The 25093-nt window shown below is 37.7% G+C and overlaps 1 protein-coding gene across 1 annotated transcript in view; it reads left to right on the forward strand.

Annotated features, from left to right (window-relative positions):
- INTS7 (integrator complex subunit 7) overlaps window positions 1-25093 on the forward strand; it is an 87057-nt gene that overhangs the window by 53211 nt on the left and 8753 nt on the right. The window contains exons 10-17 of the mRNA XM_039230100.1: window positions 2721-2818; window positions 5230-5469; window positions 7048-7185; window positions 9109-9315; window positions 18241-18435; window positions 18942-19045; window positions 20082-20150; window positions 24195-24327. Coding sequence (XP_039086031.1) covers window positions 2721-2818; window positions 5230-5469; window positions 7048-7185; window positions 9109-9315; window positions 18241-18435; window positions 18942-19045; window positions 20082-20150; window positions 24195-24327 — 1184 coding nt within the window. The remainder of the gene's footprint in view (window positions 1-2720; window positions 2819-5229; window positions 5470-7047; window positions 7186-9108; window positions 9316-18240; window positions 18436-18941; window positions 19046-20081; window positions 20151-24194; window positions 24328-25093) is intronic.

Genomic DNA, 25093 nt, shown 5'->3' on the forward strand with positions numbered 1-25093 from the left:
GAATTTGTCTCTGGGTATTTAAACTGATTTGCATAATTTAGGATCTGACTAGAAAATGCTTAGGGGAGCCTGGGTGTCTTAGTTGGTTAAATGGTTGGCAGACTCTTGATTTGGTCATAATGCCAGGGTTCTGAGGGTTCTGAGATGGAGCCGCACTTGGGGCTCTGTGCTGACTATGGAGCCTGGTTAAGATTCACTCTAGATTTCACCCCTTGCCCATCTCCGCTGATGGATCTCTCTCTCTCTCTCTCTCAAAAAAAGGAAAGAAAAATGCTTATATTTTATTATATTCATAACATCCTTGATCTAAAGAAAAGCTTGAATAAGTTCATGCTGGTGTTCAAAACCAGAAATGTATTTTGGATATTTCTTCTGTTACAGTGTTTATTTTGATTTTTATTAAGGATTTTAAGTGGAAATCTTAGCACTCACAAGATGTCAGCACTGCTCATTCTTAGTACCTACTTTTTCTCTAGCATCCTGACCTTCAAGTGGTCTTAACACTGTTTGTCAAGCTGTATACTAATTCAGGTGACATTTCTTTACTTAAAAAAAATTTTTTTTAATATTTTATTTTTTTGAGAGAGAGAGACAGACAGCATGAGCAGGGGAGGGTCAGAGAGAGAAGGAGACAAAGAATCAGAAGCAGGCTTCAGGCTCTGAGCTAGCTGTCAGCTCAGAGCCCGACGCAGGGCTCGAACCCACAAACCATGAGATCATGACCTGAGCCGAAGTCAGACTCTCAACCAACTGAGGCACACAGGCGCCCCTAGTGACATTTCTCTAAATTGTTCTTTAAATGTTGATTCTTATTTGAATAATTAAACCTGTTTTATTTTTGATACAGTTATGAGTGTTGTCTACCATGTAACATAGAAAACTGTGTATTCTCAAAGCTCATTCATATTAACCTAAATATGGTTAACTAATATATTCAGAACTTTCTAGAACATTTAGAGAAATTTTAGCCCTATGGCAGTGGAAAGATGCTGTAGTACTGCTATTACATGAGACATCTTAAGGAGTTTATTTTTCGTGGTCTGACTTAAAACGTTAATAAGATTATGTGGCATCTTCATTACTTCCTAAAAGGGGTGCAGTTTTCATTAGAAAGTTACGTTATAGGTGAAAATGGACGAGCATAATCTATGTGTAGTTAGGAAGAAAGATTAAAGATTTATGTCTAGTTAGGAAGATTTATGTCTGGTTAGGAAGATACTACGTGGTTTGCCGTTCCTAGTATTTTCCTCAGCTAAGTTGATGACACTGTTTCAGTTATGCTTTATTTATACCTTTACGGCTTTAGCTCTTGATTTAATGTGGGTACATATCTTTTTTAAAATATTAGTTTCAGGTGTACAACATAATTATTTGATACTTGCATATATTGTGAAATGATTACCATAGTTAGTCTAGTTAATGTCAGTTACCATACAGGTACAAAATTTTCTTGTGATGAGAACTTTTAAGATCTACCGTCTTAACAACTTTCAAGTATGCAATACAGTGTTATTAACTATATTCACCATGCTGTACATTACATCCCATGACTTACTCATCTTATAACTGGAAGTTTGCACCTTTCAACCCTCTTCTCCCAGTTTGCCTACCACCTGCCTCTGGCAATCACCAATTTGTTCTCTGTACCTATGAGCTCAGTTTGTGTTTGTTTGCTTTGGCTTGTTGCTTGTTTATTTGTTGCTATTAGATTCCACATATAAGTGAAATCATATGGTTATTTGTTTTTTTCTGTCTGAGTTATTTCACTTAACATAATGCCTTCAGGATCAATCCATGTTGTCTCAAATGTCAGGTTTTCCTTCTTTTTGTGGCTGAATAATGACCCCTTGTGTATCAATATCACATTTTTCTTTATTATCGGTTTTTCCATATCTTGGCTGTAGTAAATAATGCTGTAATGAACATGAAGGTAAATTTGTCTTTTTGAGTTAGCATTTTCATTTTCTGTGAGTAAAGATCCAGAAATGGAATTGCCAGGTCATATAGTAGTTCTGTTTTCAGTTTTCTGAGGAACCTCCATGCTGACTTCCAAAGCAGTTACATCTCTTTACATTCTCACCAACAGTATACAGGGTTTCTTTTTCCCCATGTCCTCACCAGCTTGTTCTTTCTTGTCTTTTTGACAGTAGCCATTCCAACAGGTGTGAGGCGATCTCTCATGGTCGTTTTGATTTACATTTCTCTGATGATTGGTGATGTTGAGCATCTTTTTGTGTACCCATTGGCCATCTGGACATGTCCTTCAGAAAAATGTCTCTTCAGGTTCTCTGCCCGGTTTTTAATTGGATGGTTTGTTTTTTGCTACTGAGTCATAGGAGTTCTTTATGTATTTTGGTATTAACCCCTTACCACATACATGATTTGCACATATTTTTCTCCCATTCAATAGGATGCCTTTTCATTTTGTTGATGGTTTCCTTTGCTGTGCAGAAGGTTTTTAGTTCGATGTAAAGTGTATATTTTTACAGTCATTAGTAAAGTAGTGAAAAAATAGAAGTCTAAAGATAGCCTTTACATTTCAGAAGTAATGACACGTACTTTTTCAGGAAGGTTAGCTTTACATGTGGCAGCGTTTCCTATATCTTCCATTCCTTCCTGTTTTTTTCATGTGTGTGTGTGTGTATGTGTGTGTATGTACGTGCATGCATATTTAATCTTCTCCATTTGACCACGGTAAAACTTAACATTTTTTTCTCTAGACCTTTTGGCACTGGAACAAGATGCTGTCTTTGGCCTGGAATCCCTTCTGGTACTTTGTAGTCAAGATGATAGTCCAGGTGCTCAAGCCACGTTAAAGGTGAAAACATCATTTATTTTAATATAATGCCTGTTTTTATTGCCTCAGCTAGGGATTGGCAATGTCTCTATAAAGGGCCAAATAGTAAATATTTTAAGTTTTACAGGCTATCCACTCTTGTCACAACTACTCAGTTCTGCAATTGTAGGACAAAGCAGCCATGGACAATGTGCATAAGGGGAAAAAAGAAAGTATGGTGGTATGGCAGTAAAACTTTATTTACAAAACCAGACAGATGTTGGCCAGAGGGCAGTAGTTTGTAAACTCTGGCTTAAAGAAACATTTGCCCTTGATCTTCACTTTCAAAATTCTCACTTTGACCATTGTTATACCAGAGGATAGACAAAGTAAAAATCTGAGCTTTGGCCTATTTTGCCATCACTTGACAGTTTTTATTAAGTTGAAGTAAATAAATATGAAGGTCCTAGACAATGTAGGGCAAAGTTAAATAGGCAGAGACCCTGCACTTATGGAAGTTTATAATCTGAAGTAACACTGATGAGAGCTAATTTAAATTTATTACATTTTTTATTATACTTAAGATATTTAAGATACTGGAGATTTTTAAGGTTTTTAAGATGTGAAATGAGACTACTCTTATTGGAGTGAAATATGAAATGCGATTTGTGATGATACAAAATTAAGAAAGGTGGGGCTAATAGAAGTAAAAAGCTATTAGGTAGATATTGGAGATTATAAGAATGATAGGTTGTCTAAGTTATGGTTCAGTTTGAAGAAAGTCATAATTTAGGATGTTAACAAAAGGTATGTCGCAGTGATGAACAGTAAGGATATTAGTAACATTAAATAAAAGCTGATAATCAAGAGGTGGGAAGAGAAGTTTGGCAAATGATTCCTCCCCAGAATCTCTTTGGAGCCACAATACATTTATATAAAAGTTTTTAAAAAAGAGAAAGAAAGAAAACAAACCAGATCCTTTTCTTGCTAATTACAGGTGTGAGTAAAACACTGGCCTCAGCACAGTGGGACATACATAGATGGTCAAGAAAGGTCTCCATCTGGAACACATTGATATTTATCTGATGATACCAAACAGAATGCATTAAGTTCCCTGGTAGTACAAATGAACGTGCAGCTCTAATGAGAGGAGAGAGTTAAGAGTGATTCTCATGTTGGAAGAACGGTGAATAGTCCACTGTGGCTAGATGACACAATTAGGAGATCGGGAAGATCGTCTGCAGTTCTGTCATGGAGGTCACCAGACTTGATGCCAAGGAATTTTGTCTTGATTCTATAGGCAGTTGAGGGGATATTAAAATTTCTAAAGTAGTGGACATGCTGTAACATTTGTAGTAGTTATTATTGTTATTTACATATGTCTGTAATGTGCCATACTTTGTTGACAATTTGTATATACATTTTTTTCTTTACAAAAAAACCCATGTAGTGAAATTTGTCCCTCTTTAAGGCTCACAAGGAAATTAAGATTCAGAAAGATAAAATAACTTGTTGAAAGATACCTAGCTAATCAAAGGCAGGCTGATCTTCAACTCTGGACCTATCTGGTTCTGAAGACCACATTGTGTCTTCCTAACACATACTGAAAGCTACATGGTTGTAGTGTGAAGGTGGGTTCATGGGCCCATGTTTTCAAGAAATTGAAATTGGGAAGAGATTTATATTGTGGTAGAGAGAACGGAAAAGAGATGGATATTGAAGATTTGACAGAAGTGGAATGACTAGATGTAGCAGTCAGTTGGCTATGTGAAAATGAGATGACTTCAGGTTTCTGGTTTTGGTGGCTGGGATATGAGTCAATGTCATTAACTGACCTGCATAGAAGTTCTGAAGCCAATTCATTTTTGGATTTCAGGTGAGAAGGAAGAAAGAAAATTAGAAGTTTCTTCCCCACTTCAGTGTGCCTAAGAGTCATTTAGGACATCTTTTTTGAACTTTAAACTCCTAGTAACCCAAATACTAAAAAAAATTAATCCATTAAGTTTGGGATAGGTAGGGTCCAGAAATCTGTATTTTCATTAGCATCCTAGGTGATGCTGGCATAGGGAAGTTTATAAACCATACTTCAGAAGCAGCTTTTGAAAAACAATGAAAGTGCAGCATGGTGATATCTCATTTGGCATATACTTTGCCTCTTCCTCATTGTGATTTTCACCTCAGGTCTTTTTTTTTTTTTTTTTTTAAATAGGCTTAGATTGAAATGAGTGATTAATATACAGTCCTGACTTACTCTCATTTTAAACATGGCTCACTTTCAGATCTTATTTAATAGTAAGATTCACTTCACCATGTGTTTCTCAGGCAGGAAAATGTTATGCCTACAGAAAACCTTTTCCTTGATTTTTCCTAATCACTTGTACCACGTTCTTTTCTTTAAAGCTTCAGTTAATTCCTTCAAAGTGTAACTGGTCCATCTTCTATTCAATGTGCAGATTGCTCTGAACTGTATGGTGAAGTTAGCCAAGGGCAGGCCTCATCTTAGTCAGTCAGTGGTTGAGACCCTGTTGACCCAGCTGCACAGCGCTCAGGATGCTGCACGGACCCTCATGTGCCATTGCCTGGCAGCCATTGCTATGCAGCTGCCGGTGCTGGGCGATGGAATGCTTGGGGACCTCATGGAGCTGTACAAGGTGATCGGACGGTCGGCCACAAACAAGCAGCAGGAACTTCTGGTAAAGAGCCACCTTTTGAACCCGCTGAGTATGAATAGATCTGGTCCAGTGGGAATTACTTTAGGAAGGCAACGTTACAGTTTGACTACTTAAAAAGATTAATCACGTAAGACCAAGAGTATGCTAAAGTCAGAATAGAATTGGAACCATGAGCTCTTGACTGTTTCCACTTTTGATTTACAAAGCTCTATTTAATTCAGATATAATACTGCATTCTTCCAAAGCCTTGTCAAGTCAGCTTAGTCTAGCAAAGCCTCCAATCTGATATTTTTCTTTTATTACAAAGTGAAAATAATAATTTTTTTTCTTTCTAATGCAAAGTAGTAATGAGCTAAACCCTATTTTGTACTTTCAAAAATAAAATATAATGTTAACAGTGATCATAAATTAGCTCAAATTCCTCTTTTCCCATTCAGGACCTCTATAGCTGTTTAGAATCCCGTTTAGGTTTCAGTGTAGTCCTGGGGTTGGGAAGGGTGCTCACTTTAGAAACAGAAGGCAGGGAAGCTATATAATAATGTGTAGTTGGAAGTTCTCCAGGGCTGAGAGGAGGCTTCATTCTAAATAAGCGTAAATGAGATGTAAGCCTTAAGTTGGCCACTCTGTATTGTGGTCATCTGAATTTAGGGCTTGGGGAAAAGTGTAATGAGATTTCTTACTCAAGCTCATTTTATATTTAATCTTCCAGGGAGGATTGTGTAAAAGATTACCCCCATCTCATTCCTACCAGGAAAGGTTACCCTTGATGAGCAAGCGGCAGTGGTCATGGGAGTGACATCATACAGTTATCCCAACATATGTGCACCTTTGTATGCATCAGCCTCAGAATGCTAAGACGCAGTTAGCCAAGTTTATTTTTTATTGAAGCAGCATTTTCAACTAATGTTCTTTGTCCCTTTTTTATTAGTACTACTGTGAGGCAGTTTTAAATTATGAAACATAATATTAAAAAAGCACAAGGAATAGTATGAAAACATTTGCATCTATCACTTAGCTTAAGAAAAAAATATTATCACTACAGTTGAATTGTACTTCCCTCTGTACCTCCCTAATAGTATCTTCTTCCTTCTCCCAGAGGTAACCACTATCCTGCACTTGGTGTTTATCGTGCCCATGCATGTTATACGTTTACTACCTTGGTATATATTCTAAGTAGTAAACAATATTCTTTTTCATAATTTTAACTTTATATAAAGGTTATCCTGCTACATGAAGTCTTTTGCATGTTTTCTCTCTTTGCCTGTTTGGTGTGAACCATCTAATAGATAAGTGTATCTCTTGTTTACCCATTTCACCAGTCTGTGGTATTTCACTGTGTGATTATATCATAATTTACTTATTCGTATTATGGGCATTGTTTCTAATTCTTTTCTATTATAAACAATGCTCTGAGCAGTGGGATAAATTGCTTAATGACCTCAAAGTGGAAGATTAATAAATGTTAAAGGAAAGCAAATTTTGTTCCTTTTTGATGGGTTCCAATTAGTTTATCTTCTCCCTTTCGGGTAAAGTCATCTATGACGGTGAATAGAATTACATGTTTATTACTTCCTTATTTTTCTTCCTGCTCAACATTAGGTGAGTTTGGCCACTGTGATATTTGTAGCAAGTCAGAAAGCACTATCTGCTGAAGTCAAGGCAGTAATTAAACAGCAGCTCGAAAGCGTCTCCAACGGTTGGACTGTTTACCGAATTGCCAGACAGGCATCCAGAATGGTATGTATCATCCTTCCGCATGAACCGGGTTGGTGAAAGTGGCAGGTTACAAACCTTTGATTGTGTGATTGTCACCCCTAGTCAAGACAGAAAATAAATATGGAAGTATGTTTTAATCATGGGATTGAAAGATGATAATGGAAAGAACTTAGTTTGTAACTTTTCTCATGTGTTGTTATGGGGAAAGTCCCACAGGAATTCCAAAATTATGAGCTTGTTTTGGCTGAAGGTTATTAGTACCACTTCATTTTGCCCTATATTCTCATAACCGCAGCTGCCTCCAGCCCAGCACTCTGTCCTCCATTATCAGTATACCAGACCTTTCTTCCTTCTGTATCCCCAGCCTTGTCATTCTTTTTTTTTTTTTTATGATTTTTATTTATTTTTTATTTTACTTTTTTTTACAAATAGTTTTGTCAAATTAGTTTCCACATAACACTCAGTGCTCATCCCCATAAGTGTCCTCCTCTATGCCCATCCCCCCCTCCCCCCCACATCCATCAGTCCTCAGTTTTTGTCAGCATTCAAGAGTCTCTCATGGTTTGCCTCTCTCCCTTTCCCCCACCATTTCCGCCCTTCTTCTCCCCCTTGTTCCTCCGTCAAGTTCTTCCTAATCCTCCTATACGTGCAAACATATGATATTTGTCCTTCTCTGCCTGACTTATTTCTCCAAAGAGGACATCCAGATGGCCAACAGACACATGAAACGATGCTCAGCATCCCTCCTCATCAGGGAAATACAAATCAAAACCACACTGAGATACCACCTCACACCAGTCAGAGTGGCTAAAATGAGCAAATCAGAGAACTCTAGATGCTGGCAAGGATGTGGAGAAACGAGCACCCTCCTACACTGTTGGTGGGAATGTAAACTGGTACAGCCCCTCTGGAAAACAGTGTGGAGGTTCCTCAGGAAACTAACAATAGAACTCCCCTATGACCCAGCAATAGCACTGCTAGGAATTTACCCAAGGGATACAGAAATGCTGAGGCATAGGAGCACATGTACCCCAATGTTCATAGCAGCACTCTCCACAATAGCTAAAACATGGAAAGAGCCTAAGTGTCCATCAACAGATGAATAGATCAAGAAGATGTGGTTTATCTATACCATGGAATACTACATGGCAATGAGAAAGAATGCAATCTGGCCATGTGTAGCAACATGGATGGACCTTGAGGGTGTTATGCCCAGCCTTGTCATTCTTATTTGGAGACAGGGGCACATTTTAGTAGGCTGTTGCCTGCTCAGCCATATGAAAAGCCTAACAATTTTTAGTTTGAGAGGAAATAATAGAGTTTGGTTAGTATAGAAATCCTATGGGAATAAGACCAGAGAGCAAGTTTGAGAAGTGTTATCCTAGATACTGTAACACATGTTCTAATTTTATAGTGTTTCTCAAATGGGAGGAGGAGCTCTGTTGACAGGACAATTCCTTGTTATACCCAGTACCCTCAAGCATCCAGGCACTGCAGGATACTGAGCTCACATTCCCTCCAACAGCTCCCTCCTCCCCCAGTCATTTCTGAAGGTATGCGTGGTGCTGCTAATAATCACTTCAGGGAACTTACTGGAGTTCCCACCTCTCTTCCCCGCCCCACTAAATAGCGCAGACAGAATGGCATACAATGGGTGTTCATACTTTTCTGTAGTTTAAACTAAAATTCTAGACATGAGTTATAATTCATTCCATTTATTTTCTCTTTGGAACTGTTTTAGAAAAGAACTTTCAGACATTCTGTTACATAAAAGCAGCTCAGCATATTTTCTCCGAAGAAATACTTAGACTGAGTCTCAAAGAGTTATATAATATGAAGAATGATTGTTAAAATCTATTCAAGGTTTGAGTTTGTCTTTTAGCTGCCTCACCACCTAATTCAAGCATAGAATCTCATCATGTGCGTCCCCCCACCTTTTTTTAGGGTAACCATGACATGGCCAGAGAGCTTTATCAGAGTTTGCTGACTCAGGTTGCCTCAGAACATTTCTACTTCTGGCTGAATAGTCTGAAGGAGTTCTCACATGCAGAGCAGTGCCTCACCGGGTTGCCAGAGGAGAACTATAGTTCAGCACTTTCTTGCATTGCTGAGTCTTTAAAATTCTACCACAAAGGGATTGCTTCCTTAACAGTAAGTCCTCTTAATTCTCCTTTGGTGATGATGACTTGTGTGAGAATGGTCTCCCTTTTCTTTTTGGGTTATTCTGCTTTAACTACCTTGAAAAATCTGCTGATAAATGTATTTAGCTATATTAAAACAAATAGGACATGGTAGTAAATCCTTAACCCCTCCCCCATGTTTTAATATTCATAAGTTGATGGAAGTTTATCATTTTGTTTTTGTCGAGTACTAGGTACCACGTAGAAGGAGGATTACTGACTCCATGCAGAACAGACATGTGGAGATAGGATGTTCCCTCTCTAGACTCCTATTAATAAGAGGTACTGGGTCAGTACCAACCACCACATGGAATCCCTGCCTCCTATTTCATGCCTAGCAGCTGCTCACTAAGAAACTAGAGTTTCTTACTTTGTAGCTAAAGAAGAAATTATCAAGGATGCTAGTGTCCCATTTTTTACCCCTCTGTGATACCCTCTTGTTCCAAATTAACAGTCAGCCAGCTGCTATTTTTTGTTTTCTCTGCTAGGAGAGTAAAGGGGTTGCAAGAAGGGCAGACCTTTAACATTTCTTACATTTCCTTGAAATAAGTCATATTCTGAAGTAAAAACCTATGTCCAAGAGTAGCATTTTCTGTATTAATGCGAAGATTTGTTTTTTCCCTCAAGAGTAAAGAGTGTATATAATCAACATTAGACAATTTGTAAGTATTGTCACCGAGCTTTTAAAATTGTGTATATTTACATGGAACCCTAAAACTTCTGGTACCTGTTTACGTATACTTATCACATAATCTAGAATATTTTTAATGGTGGGCCATCCCAAAAGAGATGATCCAGAGTAGAATAAAGAATAAACAGATGTCACAAAAGGGAATATTCAGACTACCGTGGGTACGTATCTTTTGAAGTATAATTTCTTTTTTGGCTAGGACTAATCAACTGTTTTAAAAATGGGAATATACAAATGGCTTCTCTCCATCTTAAAGGGTAGCATTGACTACAGTGATTCTTTCCTCTTGATTATTCTGGGAAAAGAGTGTTTTTACCTATATCAGGCTAATAAATGCCTCAGAACATCAAAAGGTACAATTATCATTGCAATTAGTAGAATTATTTCATTTTCTAGTTCATGTGGGGCTAGTTTATCAGTCAACACAGAAAATGGTTACAACTGTGAAAGAAGCTCAGAGAACAGTGAAGCAGACAGAATTAATATTATGAAAATCCTGTTGAATATGTAATAGTCTTTAATGATTTGTGGGGTATGTGTATTTAATGAGGCTTGGCAGTAATTAAGGATTGAATTCTGACATAGAAAGAAAGTCTCTACTCAGTTGACAGACAGAAAGCCCTTGTCTTCATCTGCACTCTGCCGTTAACATATTATGACCTAAGGCATGTTATTGGGCCTCACATCATCTCCTTTTGAAATGCAGTTCTTTTATTCAGCAGACCATATGCACTTACTATATGCCAGACTCTGCTTTGAGGTTAAAAAAAAAATTGGGGGGAAATGATTCTCTTCTTGAGAATAGGGTAGAGAAGAAGGCAGTATGATCCTTACCATCATTTGGAACTCTCCACATTTCTGATTGTACTCTACCATCAGGGTTTTTGCAAAGACTTTATTTTAATCATTCATTGAGCAAGTGTGGATTTGAGAGTAGCTTTTACGTCTTTGTAACTGAGAAGATAGGAGCACGGACTGCCCTTCCACTCCTGCCACGTGAATGAGTCGACATGAGGTTGTACAGCTCTGAATGACCTCCTTCAGCCAAACCAAACAGGAGATGCTCAGCATTCTGTGCTCACAGGGACCCTGCAGCAACACTGGGTGGCTAATTTCCCAACACGGTGATTAATTAGATAGAGTTATCTTGCTGCTTAAGAATAAAAATTGTAAAAAGTATTTTAGTTTTCTGTGCTCTGTAACAAATCACACAAATTTAGTGACTTAAGACAACACTCATTTGGGGCGCCTGGGTGGCTTAGTCGGTTAAGCGTCTGACTTTTGCTTGGGTCATGATCTTGCGGTTCGTGGGTTCGAGCCCCACGTCGGGCTCTGTGCTGACTGCCAGCTCAGAGCCTGGAGCCTGTTTCAGAGTCTGTGACTCCCTGTCTCTCTGACTCTCCCCTGCTCACGCTGTCTCTCTCTCTCTCTCCTAGAAATAAATAAAACATTAAAAAAAATTAAAAAAAAAAAAAAAAGACAACACTCATTTATTATTTCACTGTGTCCATGAGCCAGAAGTTCAGACATGGCTTAGCTGGGTCCATTGCCCGTGTTGTCACGGTTGCAGTCGTGGTGTCTGCCAGGGCCGGTCTTGTCAGAGGCTCGAAGAAGTGAAGGGTCCCCTTCTGAACTCACATTTGCAGAATTCATTTCCTCCTGGCTGTAGAATCTGTGGAAGCTTCAGGGCCAGGAGGATTTCTCGCCTTCAAGACTGTCTTTTAATGGGCTCACCAGATAAGAGGAGATCCACCCAGAATATATGAATCTCTCTTTTGATTGAGATAAAGTCACTTCATCAAAAATCTAAATTACATCTCCAAAATTCACCTTTGTCATATTCCATTAGTTAGAAACAAGTTACAGGTTTCATTCACACTCAGGGATTACTAAAGATGTGGATACCAAGGGGTATGAACCAGAGGAACCATCTTAGCATTCTACCTACAATGGTGGATTCTTAACTTTATTTATTTTAAAATAGGAAGTATGTATACCATATCCATATATATTGTAGAGGGAATATAAAAAAGGTAACAAATATTCCAAGTTTACCTATCATCTTTAGGAAATGGGACATTACCATAGCCTCTAAAGTTCCTCTATGTTTGCATCCCATTCCTGCTCTACAAAGGTAACCACCATCCGGCATCTTATGTGTACCATTCCTGCCCCCTTCTTTATAATTTTAACATGCTTTTTTGTAATTCTAAACAACGTACCATTTTATGTTGTTTTTGAATTTTATATAAAAAAGAATCATACATATTTGTCTTCAACTTGCTTTATCTAGATTATGTTCCTTTTTTTTTTTAAGTTTTATTGATTTTGAGAGAGAGAGTATGTGTAACGGGCAGTATGCCTGAGGGGAAGGGCAGAGTGAGAAGTTGAGAGAGAGAATCCCAAACAGGCTTCACACTGTCAGCATAAAGCCTGGTTCGGGGCTTGATCCTATGTACCAGGAGATCATGACCTGAGCTGAAATCAAGAGTTGGACACTCAATTGACTGAGCCACCCAGGCATCCTTATCTAATTGATGTTCTTAAGATTTATTCATCTTGTTGCCTGAAGCTGTAGGTCGGTTTTACTGGTGTATATTCTTACATCATATGAATATTTATTTGCTTATTCAAGTGTTGATAGAAAGTTTAATTTTTCCAGTTTTTTGCTATTATAACCGTACTACTGTGAACATGCTTGTACATGTCTTTTGACAGAACTATGTAAAGCTTTTTCTAGGACAGTCATTCTCAGTTGGAGATGATTTCACCCTTCCAGAGGACATTGGGCAATGTCTAGAGACATTTTTGGCCATCGTGATTCATCATGGTATTACTGGCATTTAGTGGACACAGGCCAGAGATGCCTCTAAACCTTCAGCAACCCACAGGACAAGTCTCCTCAACAAAGAATTACTTGGTCCAAAAATGTAGCTGGTATACTGAGGTTGAAAATCCATCTCTAGGGCAGTAGATCTCATTTGAAGTGGTATATCTGTCCCCTGCTCCAAAGTGTGTGGGGATGTTTCTTTTTGTCATAAGGGTAAGGAGTATAAGTATAACTGGGAGTTTTTACTTTTGACCCCCTTCACCCATTTCACCCACCTATCACCCCTTTCACTCCCCTACCCCCTCTACCTCCCCACCTCTGGCACCCAAAAATCTATTCGCTTTATCTATGAGCTTTGAGTTTTTTATTTTTTGTTTTTATATTCCACATATAAATAAGATCATATGGCATTTGTCTTTGTCTGACTTACTTCACTTAGCATAATGACCTCAGGGTCCATCTGTGTTATTGCAGATGGCAAAATTTCACTTTTATATGACTGAATAATACTCCATTTTATATATATATGTGTGTGTATATATGTATGTATATATATATACATACCACATTTTCTTTATCCATTCATCTATTGATGGACACATTTGGGTTGTTTCCATCTCTGTTGTAAATAATGTTATAATGAACATGGGGGTGCGTGTATCTTTTTGAGATAATATTCTTGTTTTCTTCAGATGAATACCCAGAAGTGGAGTTGTTGGATCATATGTTAGTTCTGTTTTTAGTGTTTTGAGGAACCTTCCATACCGTTTTCCATAGTGGCTACACCAATTTATATTCCCACCAACAGTATATCAGGAGTTTCCTTTTCCCCACATCCGTGACAACACTTATTTCTTATCTTTTTGATAATCGTCTGAAGTGATATCTTATGGTCTTGTTTGCATTTCTCTGATGATTAGTGATGATGAGCATCTTTTCATATACCTCTTGGCCATCTTTATGTCTTTTTTTGAAAAATGTCTAGTCAGATTTTCTGCTAATCTTATAATCAGATTTTTTGTTTGTTTTGGTTTGTTATTGGGTTAATAGAAGTTCTTTATATATTTTGGATATTAGCCCCTTGTTAGATTTAGGATTTGCAAATCTTTTCTCCCATTCAGTAGTTGCCTTTTTATTTCCTTGAAACAGTTAAACATTTGTTTCATGTTTGGCCATTTGTATTTCGGTTGTGTGTGTGTGTGTGAGAGAGAGAGAGGGAAAGAGAGAGAGAGGGAGATAAAAAATGTTTCACAGAAGTGAAAGTTGAAGTTTTTTGTTCATTTTCCTAGCAGGCTGGTTGTCTTATTGATTTGTCAGAATTCCTCAATTGTTCTGGATACTAGTTTTTTGTACGTTATATGAGTTGCAAATATCATCTTATTTTGTAGCTTTTACCCCACTTTCTATCTTTTGATGGACAGCAGTCCTTAGTAGTTTAAGACTTAGTGGCCTAAGTTATTGGTCTTTCTTCCTTTATGGTTTTTGTTTTTAAAATTTTCCCCCACTTCATGCTCCCTTTACCCTTCTCCCCAGAACTCAGCACTATTTCGATTTCTAAAACAATAGATCAGTTTTGCCTTGTTTTTAATCATCAGTTAGAGAATCGTACAGTAGTATTCTTGGATTCTAGCTTGTTTTGTTCAACTTTATGTTTGTATGATTCATTCATTCTTTTGTTTTTGCATATTATGGTAATTCATTCACTTTCATTTCTCTGTAATACTCTTTTGGTGACTATTAAAACAATCTGTTTATCCTTTATATCACTAGGGCACATTTGGGTTGTTTCCAGTTTGGAACTATTAAGAGTAATTTGACTATGAACATTCTAATGCACATCTTTTGGTAGAGGTGTGCATTTCTTCCGAATGATAGTGCTGTGTCATAAGATATACTGAGGCTCGGCTTTAATAAATACCGCCAGAAGTTGCCCATGGTGGTTTCCATCTTAGACTCTTACCACTTTTTGGGGCTCATAGTGTTTTCTTGAATTTATGGCTTGATGACTTTGATCCATTTCAGAACATTTGGCCATTGTCTCTTCAGCTATAGCTTCTGTCCCTTTCTCTCTCATTTAGGACTCCAGACACCTACAGTAACTCTTCTGACCATGTTTCATTTATCTCTTACATTCTCTTCTGCATTTTCATCTTTTTATCTCTCTATTCTTAGCTCTATATATGTTCTTCTGACTGATAGGTAATTCTTCTTCCACCTCAGTAATTCTTACATTGTGTCTAATCTGCTGTCAAACCCATTCATTAAGTTCTTAATTTTATTTGTTGTGTTTTTTGTTCTTTTTCAGTTCCAGAATTTCCATTTGGTTATTTTATATTTTCCAGTTCTCTGCCAGGACTCTGTCTTGTCATTTAATTTCTTTTAATATATTAATCATAGTTGTTTTAAAATTCATGTCTGATCTGTTTTCTGGATCTGTTGTGGTTTATGTCTTTGACTTGTTTTTCTGCCTCTTGGTTTGGAAAATTTTGTATTTTTTGAATGCTTCGTAATTTTTTATTTGGTTTTGGACTGGGGATGAAAAAGTCTAGCAATTACTCATCCAGAGCCTTCTATATCTATTGGCAGACAGTTAGGCTAAGATCACCCTAATCCAACCAAGGACTGAATTGAATCAAAGCTAGGCTTCAGTCCTTGAGAGAGCCAATATATTTTTGGGTTCTCCTGACTCCTAGGGCATAGCCCTTTGAGGTTACAGCCACAAGCCTGAAGTGTTCTCCACAGCACCCCCGTGGTCTTAGGAGATTGCCGACAATTCTGCTCAGCCTCTCGGGCTCTCAGGAGCAGCTTGCAAGTTAGCAGATATCTCAAGGGAGAAAATGTCACCAAATGTCAGTCTCCTCTCCTAGATTTTTACTTCGAAATCCTTTTTTGCCTTAATATGGTCTTCAGTGCTTTCAAATAGATGTTCTTAATATTGTATTCAGTTTTTACCGCTGTTGTTAGCAGGAGGCCCGGTCTAAAACAGTCAAGGCCATGACTGCCTTATGCTTGGCTTATTCTTTCAGAATCCAAGTTATAGTAAGTAAAATAAGCCAGACATAAGAAGACACATGCTACATGATTCCACTTGTATGAGATATCTAAAGAAGTCAGATTTATAGAAACAAAAGCACAATGATGGTTGCCAGGACCACGGTTTACATTATGGCTTACACATACACACACCCTGTTTTTTAAATGGGCGCATCAGATAGCTTTCTTTTAAGCCATGTTGGTTCTTTAGGTAGCTCCTTTCAGAGAATTGGGTGGAGGGCACCTGAGAGGCTCAGTCGGTTAAGCATCTTACTTTGAGTCAGGTCATAATCTCATGGGTCATGGTTTCAAGCCCCGTGTCGGGCTCTGTGCTGACAGCTCGGAGCCTGGAGCCTGCTTTGGATTCTGTGTCTCCCTCTCTCACTTCCCCTCCCCTGCTCATACTCTGTCTTTCATGGGTGGTATTACCTTTTGAAACCTCTGACCTCTATGACAAATATATGTTTTCTATGTTCTTTTGAACATGTGTACTGTACTTAGCATTGCTTTCCTTCAGTTTAACACAGTCCAAGATGCTCAGTCACTTTCAGGGTTACCATCTTATATCATCAATAAAATATTCAAAAATAAATCCAGAGTTTCAGTAAATCTCCCTCATTGTAACTACACCTTGCTTCTCTTTCAGTTTTATAATGCATGTTAGGACAAGATTGCCAGTGTTTTTTTATCTGGTCAGACGGTCTATACTGTATTTATATAACAGTATCCTATACACCTACTTGTATTCCTGACCATTGTAAAGTTACTGACAAGTGGTAAGTTAAAAATAGCAGGTAGTAGCTTAAGGAGCCGAGGAGATCTTATAAGAGCAAGTTAAATCTCTAAGGAATTAAAGACAATAGAAATGATCTCTTTAAACTCCTAATCTGTACTGTTTCCTGATTAGAACAGACATCCCAAAAGCATGAAAACCACAGAATTCACTATATTGAGTACAATTATTACCTCTAACTTCTATAGCTCTGTTTATACGTGGCTTTTAAATATCATCAAGGACCTTGCAGTTTGAAAAGGATACTAGAGCAGTTGTATGTTCTTATATAGGGAGTGGCTAATTATTTCCTAGAATAAAATATGAAAACTACCAAATAACAAACTTACTGTTTGACACTTAAAAGTAGAGAGAAGTACACTAAGGTCAATATGTAATACTTGGCTACGTGGTAACATTGTACCTGACTTCCCAAAGTCAGATGCTTTGCTCTCCTGCTGAAAGAATAGTGAAGTGAGGTAGTATGTAGGGAACAAATGGCATCAGCATGTTTTAAGCTAGTCATGTCAGAGAAAAATTATTTTCACTATTCCTCTATTTATTGTTAATTTAGGATATTTTTGCTATCCCTTTTGTTGAAAGCACCATGCTCAGTTCTCTGCTAGAATAGTTGCTGAGTGGTTAAAAGTTGTCCTGGTTCTCTGCCCACAAGTCTGGCTTGACTTATTGTCTACATAGCAAATGCTACTCTTTTACTATCCAGAACTCACCCCTGATACTTCTCCATTTTCATTGAAACTTCTTTGTGTTTTTTGACCCGTTCTTCCTTCCATTAGCCTCTCTGTGCATTCTAAACGTGTCTACTCAGAAATTCTTTTGAATATTAATCCTGGCTCACAGTGGGAAAATGTGCCTATGTGACAACACGCTTTTTTAACAGTGACTGTGTAGCACCATGTTTCTCCTGCCCTTATCTTTCTTTCCTCCCCGCCCCCCAACTTTTAAAAATCCTATTAATGATTCCAGTGATGAGAATTTCAGGTTAGGAAGGTAGGAGGGTGGCAGGGCACCTGGGTGGCTCAGTTGGTTAAGTGACTTGGGCTCAGGTCATGATCTCATGGTTCGTTGGTTCTAGCCCCACCTCACGCTCTGTGCTGAAAACATGGAACCTGCTTAGGATTCTGTGTCCCCTTCTCTCTTTGTTCCTCCCTGCTTCTGTTCCATCTGTCAAAAGTAAATAAATACTAAAAAAAAAAATTTTTTAAAGAAAGGAAGGTGGTGTTAAGGGGTTTTGGAAGAATGAAAATGTCCTTGAAGTGTCCCTCAAATGATGTCTTACTGGTGATGATCTAACCAACCCACATGCTGTGGAGTCTGTGAATGTAGGAAGTAAGGAACCTGAATGCTGATGGAACAGTTTCTCAGAGCTGATGCTAAGAATGCTAAGTTTTTCTTTCTAATATTACATCATTCCTCTTATAATGTAGGTGTTTATCCATCAGTGTTAGAGCTACTGCTCTTATGCACAAACGGTGCCAAATATTTTTTGCCTGGCACCATCTTGCTATTATGTGTTTACTTTGTCTTATGTATATCTTTTTCCCCCCAGGCTGCCAGTACACCACTGAATCCTTTAAGTTTTCAGTGTGAATTTGTAAAACTCAGGATTGACCTTCTACAAGCCTTCTCTCAACTTATCTGTACTTGCAATAGCCTAAAGACAAGCCCTCCACCTGCAATTGCCACAACCATTGCCATGACCTTAGGTAATGACCTTCAGAGGTGTGGTCGCATCTCCAATCAGGTGTGTCTTAACTTTATTTTCAGTGCATGTTTATTTATACTTTAGAGGTTTTTGAGGTTAGTTGTGAGATGAAAAAGCCCAAAATCAGCGGTTTGACTAAAAGATCTTTATTAACCATCAAATGCTTATTAACTCATCTATTTTGCCAAAAATAGGCTGACATTTTTTTTGAGTGGCAAAGTGATTGTCTTGCTAGGTGCTGCATGTTTATAACTGTATTAATGCTTTTAGTGGAACCTGAAGCTAAAAAAGCAATGTTTTTGTTTCTGTGTATCATATGTATTATTATAATTATTATACTTCAGTGAACATTTACTGTCTTTGTCAATTTTATTTAATAAGGGTTGTAAGAATGAATAGAATGGAAATGAAAAGAGTTGAACTACTTTTTGGATGTGTTTGATTGTTTTAGGAGGGGTTGTTATGTTTTGATTTTTGTAGTCTATTATTATACAATAATGATAACTTGTTTGTTTCTCATAATGGATAGTTTTCCTTCTTTTCAGATGAAACAGTCCATGGAAGAATTCCGAGGCCTTGCTTCCCGATATGGGGATCTTTATCAGGCGTCTTTTGATGCTGATTCAGCAACTTTGAGGAATGTGGAACTATATCCTAAGCCACCTCGTTATTTCTTGTTCTTTGGAAGTATTCTTTTAAATGTGGAGTTAATGCTTTGGATATGCTTAACTAAAAATATACATAGTAGATAAGCCTGCAAATTATTTATAATTAATAACTTGTCTTTTGAAATCTAGTATGAGCAGTACAATTGTACTTTTTAACTTCAGCCAGGCTTTAAAAATTAATAGTAACTCAGTGGTGGCCTTTCTCCACTGTTAAGAAGAGCATCCAAAACCCAGCAAGTGTTGCATACTTAGTGCTCACTTGAACTGCAGCGGAAAACACAACACATTTTCCCACCAGAAACACATTTTCTCTTTTGCATCACCTATGTTTTCTTCATGGAGAACAACCCTGGTTCCCATCACTTTTATTAATGATCTGTATTATTCTGTAATCTTCATTGTCCCTTTTGTGCCCTAAGCCCTCTGTGAGGTCTCCATATTTTCTATTAGCAGCCTCAAACCCTTTTTGAAAGGAGGGCAGAGATAAACTGTTTTTAAGTTGTAGGACCTATAAATTAGTAGTTCTGGGCCTTTTGCTGTTGTAAGTAAAAATCGTGAATGCTGTGGACCCTCTCCTATCCAGAATGCATTTCTGCACATCCCCCACAGATTTACAAAATTGCAGCAGGGTTAACAGATCACTTGAGCCCCAGCTTAGGAACCTCTGGGGCAACTAGAGACCATTTTGGTTGCTGCTGTTTTTAACTTTTATCAGTGAAACTCCTACCTCAAAGCAGAAGAAAACTGTTTCTGTGATTGAAACTCAGAGCCTATTGCTCGGTTCCCTCCCTCTCTTCCCACGTTATGTGGCCTCTGAAGTAATCTTCCTAGAACAAAATATCAGAGACACTTATAAACAATAAAAGGGGGAAAATAAAAGACTCCCAAACCATTTGATTTGATAACATTATGGTTACCTTAACTTAAAATGTGATCTTCATCTTGACTTGAACTTCAGAGAATATAAAGTCTGTGTGGATTTCTCTCTTTTCATGTATAACCTTAACGTCCATCCAGACAGCAGCAGAGCTGTTTATTGATATCTCATGCAATAGAAGCCCTCATTTTGGATCCAGAATCAGCAAGGTATTTCTAATAATAGTTTACATTGAAGTACATTTTCAAATATGTTATCTTACCTAGTCATCACAACAGTGTTTGGGAAGAGGTTTTATACAAGAAGAAAGAACAGGGACTTCTCCAGTTTTTACCTGAGGTCACAGCTAGTGACAAAACTTGAATTTTTCCACTCCACTGTTTATTTACCTCCTGACTCCTATTTTTAAAACATTGACCTGAAAAATAACTAAGAGGAAATTCTTTGAAATTTGATTATTTTCTTCTGGTATACTATAACTAAATTTTGATATGAAAAACTGGGTTAATAATATAATTAAGCTTGACATTTTTATTCGTTGGTTTCCTAAACAAAAAGATAGACCTGGTTTTGCTTCATTAATATTCTTCTCTCCTCTTCCATTAGTTATTTATTCAAGGATGGTCTGTTGGGTTTTGTTTTTTTCTTTTTCCCTTTACAGTATTCTGTTTGGGAATATGCATTTTCAACTGTCTGTAATTTCCAATCTAATAAGGCCTCTGATTCCAAGGTCAGCTTCCTCAAAGAGAATACAGTGAGCAAAGCAGGGTAAAATTTCTCTACCCTAGAGCATTGACTCACCATTTCTTTTCAGGACAATAGTAAGGTCCTTGCTTCTGTCTTAAAGTTCTGCTTACTCCCAGACTAGGCCACTTGTGTTCATTTTCCCTTCAGACTTACAGTGCTTATTTTTAAAAAACAAACCCCTTCCTTTTAAGTTTCAAAGTGTGCTTATACTTCTGTACTTTACAGTCTTTGCCCATTAATCGATGATTCAAGGCTCACACCATTTTTGATTATGCCATACTCATTTTACTTCTTGGCACCCAGATATCATTGTACTGTTGACTGGTATGATAAGCGTTAAGTTTTTCTCTCGATTGACTTTTTAGCAGAGAGTTTGGGTGCCTTGTCAGCAGGGATGGGCTGAAGGGAGTTATCCAGCCAGCTTACTCATGCTGCTACTCTCTTTCTCACTCTCTTTTCTTCCTACCGCTTTTTTTTTCACTCTTCTCCATCCCCTCTAATTCTCCCAACCTGTTCCCCTAGCCTCTGCTCTTTGTAGCAGGAAAAGTTGGGGAAAAAAGGATGTACCTTGAAGGAGGGTTCTTTGGGTTTCATTCTCAATAGTATGCAACTGCAAAGAGTGGCTTCCTCCTAAAACTTCTGTTCTTGATATTATATATTCTATTATTATATATTCTGTTCTTTCCAAGTAAAGAAGGACTTGCAGCTAAAAAAGAACCTCAAGAGGATCTCTTTTGCACTGCTGGTGGGAATGCAAAGTGGTGCAGCTGCTCTGGAAAACAATATGGAGGTTCCTTAAAAAATTAAAAATAGAACTACCCTACGACCCAGCAATTGCTCTACTAGGTATTTATCCAAGGGAGACAGGTGTGCTGTTTAAAAGGAGTACATGCACCCCAGTGTTTATAGCAGCACTATTGACAGTAGCCAAAGTATGGAAAGAGCCCAAATGTCCCCATTGATGGATAAATGGATAAAGAAGATGTGGTATAGATATACAATGGAGTATTACTCAGCCATCAAAAAGAATGAAATCTTGCCATTTGCAACACTACATGGATGGAACTAGAGGGTATTATGCTGAGCAAAATTAGCCAGTTAGAGAAAGACAGATACCGTATAACTTCACCCATGTGTAGAATTTAAGATACAAAACAGATGAACATAAAGGAAGAGAAGCAAAAATAATATAAAAACAAGGAAGGAGACAAAACATAAGAAACTCTTAAATGTGGAGAACAAACAGGGTTGCCTAGGGGGTTGAGGGAGGGGGGATGGGCTAAATGGGGCAAAGAGCATTAAGGAAGACCTTTGTTGGGATGAGCACTGGGTGTTACACATAGGGGATGAATCGCTGGGATCTATTCCTGAAATCATTATTGCACTGCATGCTAACTAAGTTGAATATAAATATAAAAATTAATTTTTTAAAAAAGCTCAAGAGAAAGAGGCATAACACTGGTATTTCACTGTGGTTTTTACAAAATGTGTCTTTTTCACAACCTAGAAGCTTTTTTGGAAGAAGAGATCTTGTCTTACTATTCAGCTTTGTATCCCTAGCACCTGATATAGTGCCTGAACCAATAACAGTAAATATGGATTGGGACAGGTTAGATGTCTATAATTATGAATTGACCTCATTCCAACTTTTTAGAATTATCAAGAAGAAATATTTTGTGATGGTGTTTCATTGCATTTTTCTGTTCTTTTTATTTGCTCTGTCATGAGTCCTTTGCACTTAATACTTAATATCACTGTCTAAAAGACAAGGGCACAGTTCCTGGCTATGACAGAATAAATAAGACTGGAGTTTTCCTTTTACTGTGAACAGCTAAAGCCTGGATAAAACATAAAAGTTAACTGTTTTCCAACATTAGACAATAGGAAATTCAGGAATGCCATCCTTCAGTGAAGGGACCCAAATAAGGCAAACCCTACAATAGTCTTTACTTTCCCTGGAGACACTTAGCAGAACACAGTGGTCTTGCTTAGTTGAAGAGATAGGAATCAGGTTCAGGGAAGCAGAAGAAGCTAGAATTTGCAGGACAGAATACAGGAGAGAGAAAGCTTCCCAGGGAAAGAGCTCCAGAAATTTCATAGGCTGTGAACCTTTGGCTGAAGATTAACATATGTGTACTTAGATACACATATGTAAGGTGAAACTGCACAAAGCCAGGCAAAAAACAACTACTAGGGAAAGAATAATTACCAGGAAGCTATAAGCTGAACAATTCCTAGAGCGCACACATGTCTGAGAAATGTTTGAGTTCCAACTAGCCAAATGGAGAGATTTATTGAACACCTGAGAACATTTAAAAGAAACATCAGAAGGGTCACACCACCTTAGCAATAGGGCTAACCTAGATCTAGAATAGTCTTTCAGGTAAGCTTTAAAAGAATCAGGATTATGTACAAGTAGCTTAACTGTCTACCAAAACAAAATTTAACATTCTTTAAAGACAATAAAATAAAAGGTTCAACAGTATAAAATCCACACTTGTAGCATCAGATTAAGAATTATTAGACATGAGTAGAAGCAGGAAAATGTGACAAATACCCAGGAGAAAATTTAGTCATTTAGGAAAAAGACTCAACAAATGACAGATGATGGAATTTACAGAGTTGGACTTTAGAACAGCTCTTAATAATATTTTCAGAGATTTAAAGGTAAACGATAACATAATTAGGAGAAAAATTAAAGATATAATAAGGACCAAATGGAACTTCTAGAGCTAAAAAATACAGCGTTCTTGATTTTGCCTTTATTTTTGAAAGATAATTTTGACATGTATATTACCAACAGCAGTATATGTGTTTTTTCAAGTACATTTGGAACATTTAATGAGATAAACCATATGCTGGGCTAGAAAACAAATATCAATAAACTTAAATACTTTTAAATCATACAGAATATGGTATCTGACAATTAAATTATAATTGACTAACAAAAATGATCTCTAGAAAATCCCCACATATTTAAAAATTAAATAAGACTTCTGTATAACCCAACTGGTCAAGAAATCAGAAGGAAAATTAGGAAGTATGTTAAACAGGATGAAAATGAAAACATCAAAACTTGTGGGATGCAGCTAATGCAGAGCCTAGAGGGAAATTGATAGCTTTAAATATTTTTATGTAACATAAAAAGTGTAAAATCAAAGAGCTACGTTTCTTGAAGTTCGCTGGTTGTTTGGTGCTTATGGATAATTACCTTTTCAAATGTCTTAGGTCGCCTTACTTTCATGGTACAGAGTTTAAACATTTTTCTACTACCTAGCAACCAGAGTGATTAGACTTAACAGAATTTGAAGTCAGGTCTGGGTTTGAATTCCAAGCTTATTACTTAACCTCTCCAAGCCTCAGTTTCCCTACCTGTAAAATGGAAACAACCGTGCTTATTTCGTTATTTTACAAATTAAATGAGAACATGTGCAAAGAGCCTGACACATGTAGACATTGAAGTAGTGACTATTTTGGTTGATTAATTGATACTGATTTGACCTCAGTTTCCAGGAATATGGATCTACTGGAGCAGCCCATGCTGATAGTGAATACGAGAGGAGAATGATGTCTGTGTATAATCGTGTCTTGGAAGAAGTGGAATCACTCAATCGGAAATATACCCCTGTTTCTTACATGGCAAGTGACATTTGTTTTATTGAGTTTTCATTACATAAAAGTGCTTTTTTATCCAACTCTGGCACTTACTAACCGTGTGAATTCATCGAACTCCCCTCTCTGCCTTTTTTCTGCTATGCCAGTTTTGTAGCGGTTAATAATTGCTGTGAGGATGAAATGAGCTAATCCATGGAGCACTTAGCACATCTCTCGCTGCTACAGAGTTACATGAATGTGTCAAATCTGCTCTACCAGAATGCAGATAATTTTTTTTTTCCTTTTAACAATTTAACTCAAGTTGCAAGAGTTCTCTACCCTGGCTATGCCTTAGAATCACTTTGGGAGTTTAAAAAAAAAAAAATACATCACTACCCAGGCCCGACTCCAGATCAGTTAATTTTGAACCTCTGCAGTTGAGGCCCAGGCATTAGTACTTATAGAAGTTCCCAGATGAATCTGTCCTGCCACCAGGGTTGAGAACCACTGGCCAAATGAAACAGAAAGAACTGGGCTTGTCATCTACAAGTCAGTGAATCACTTCCTGCCAGATGATGCCACTGATGTCCTTTTAGCCTGCTGAGTCCTTCACTTTCCTCCATCATAGGACGGACTGACACACCTTCACCCAGGCTTTCTCCTCCCTGTCTGGCCATTCCCCACGTGTCTTAGTCAGCTCAGGCTCCTGTATCGAAATACCTGTAGACAGGCTGGCTTCAACAACAGACACTTCTCTCTGATAGTTGTGGGGGCTGGAAAGTCCACAACAAAGGTGGCAGCCAGTTTGGTT

This window comes from Hyaena hyaena, unplaced genomic scaffold, assembly GCF_003009895.1.
Source record: "Hyaena hyaena isolate Hyena2069 unplaced genomic scaffold, ASM300989v1 scaffold_43, whole genome shotgun sequence".
Taxonomy (NCBI): Eukaryota; Metazoa; Chordata; class Mammalia; order Carnivora; family Hyaenidae; genus Hyaena; species Hyaena hyaena.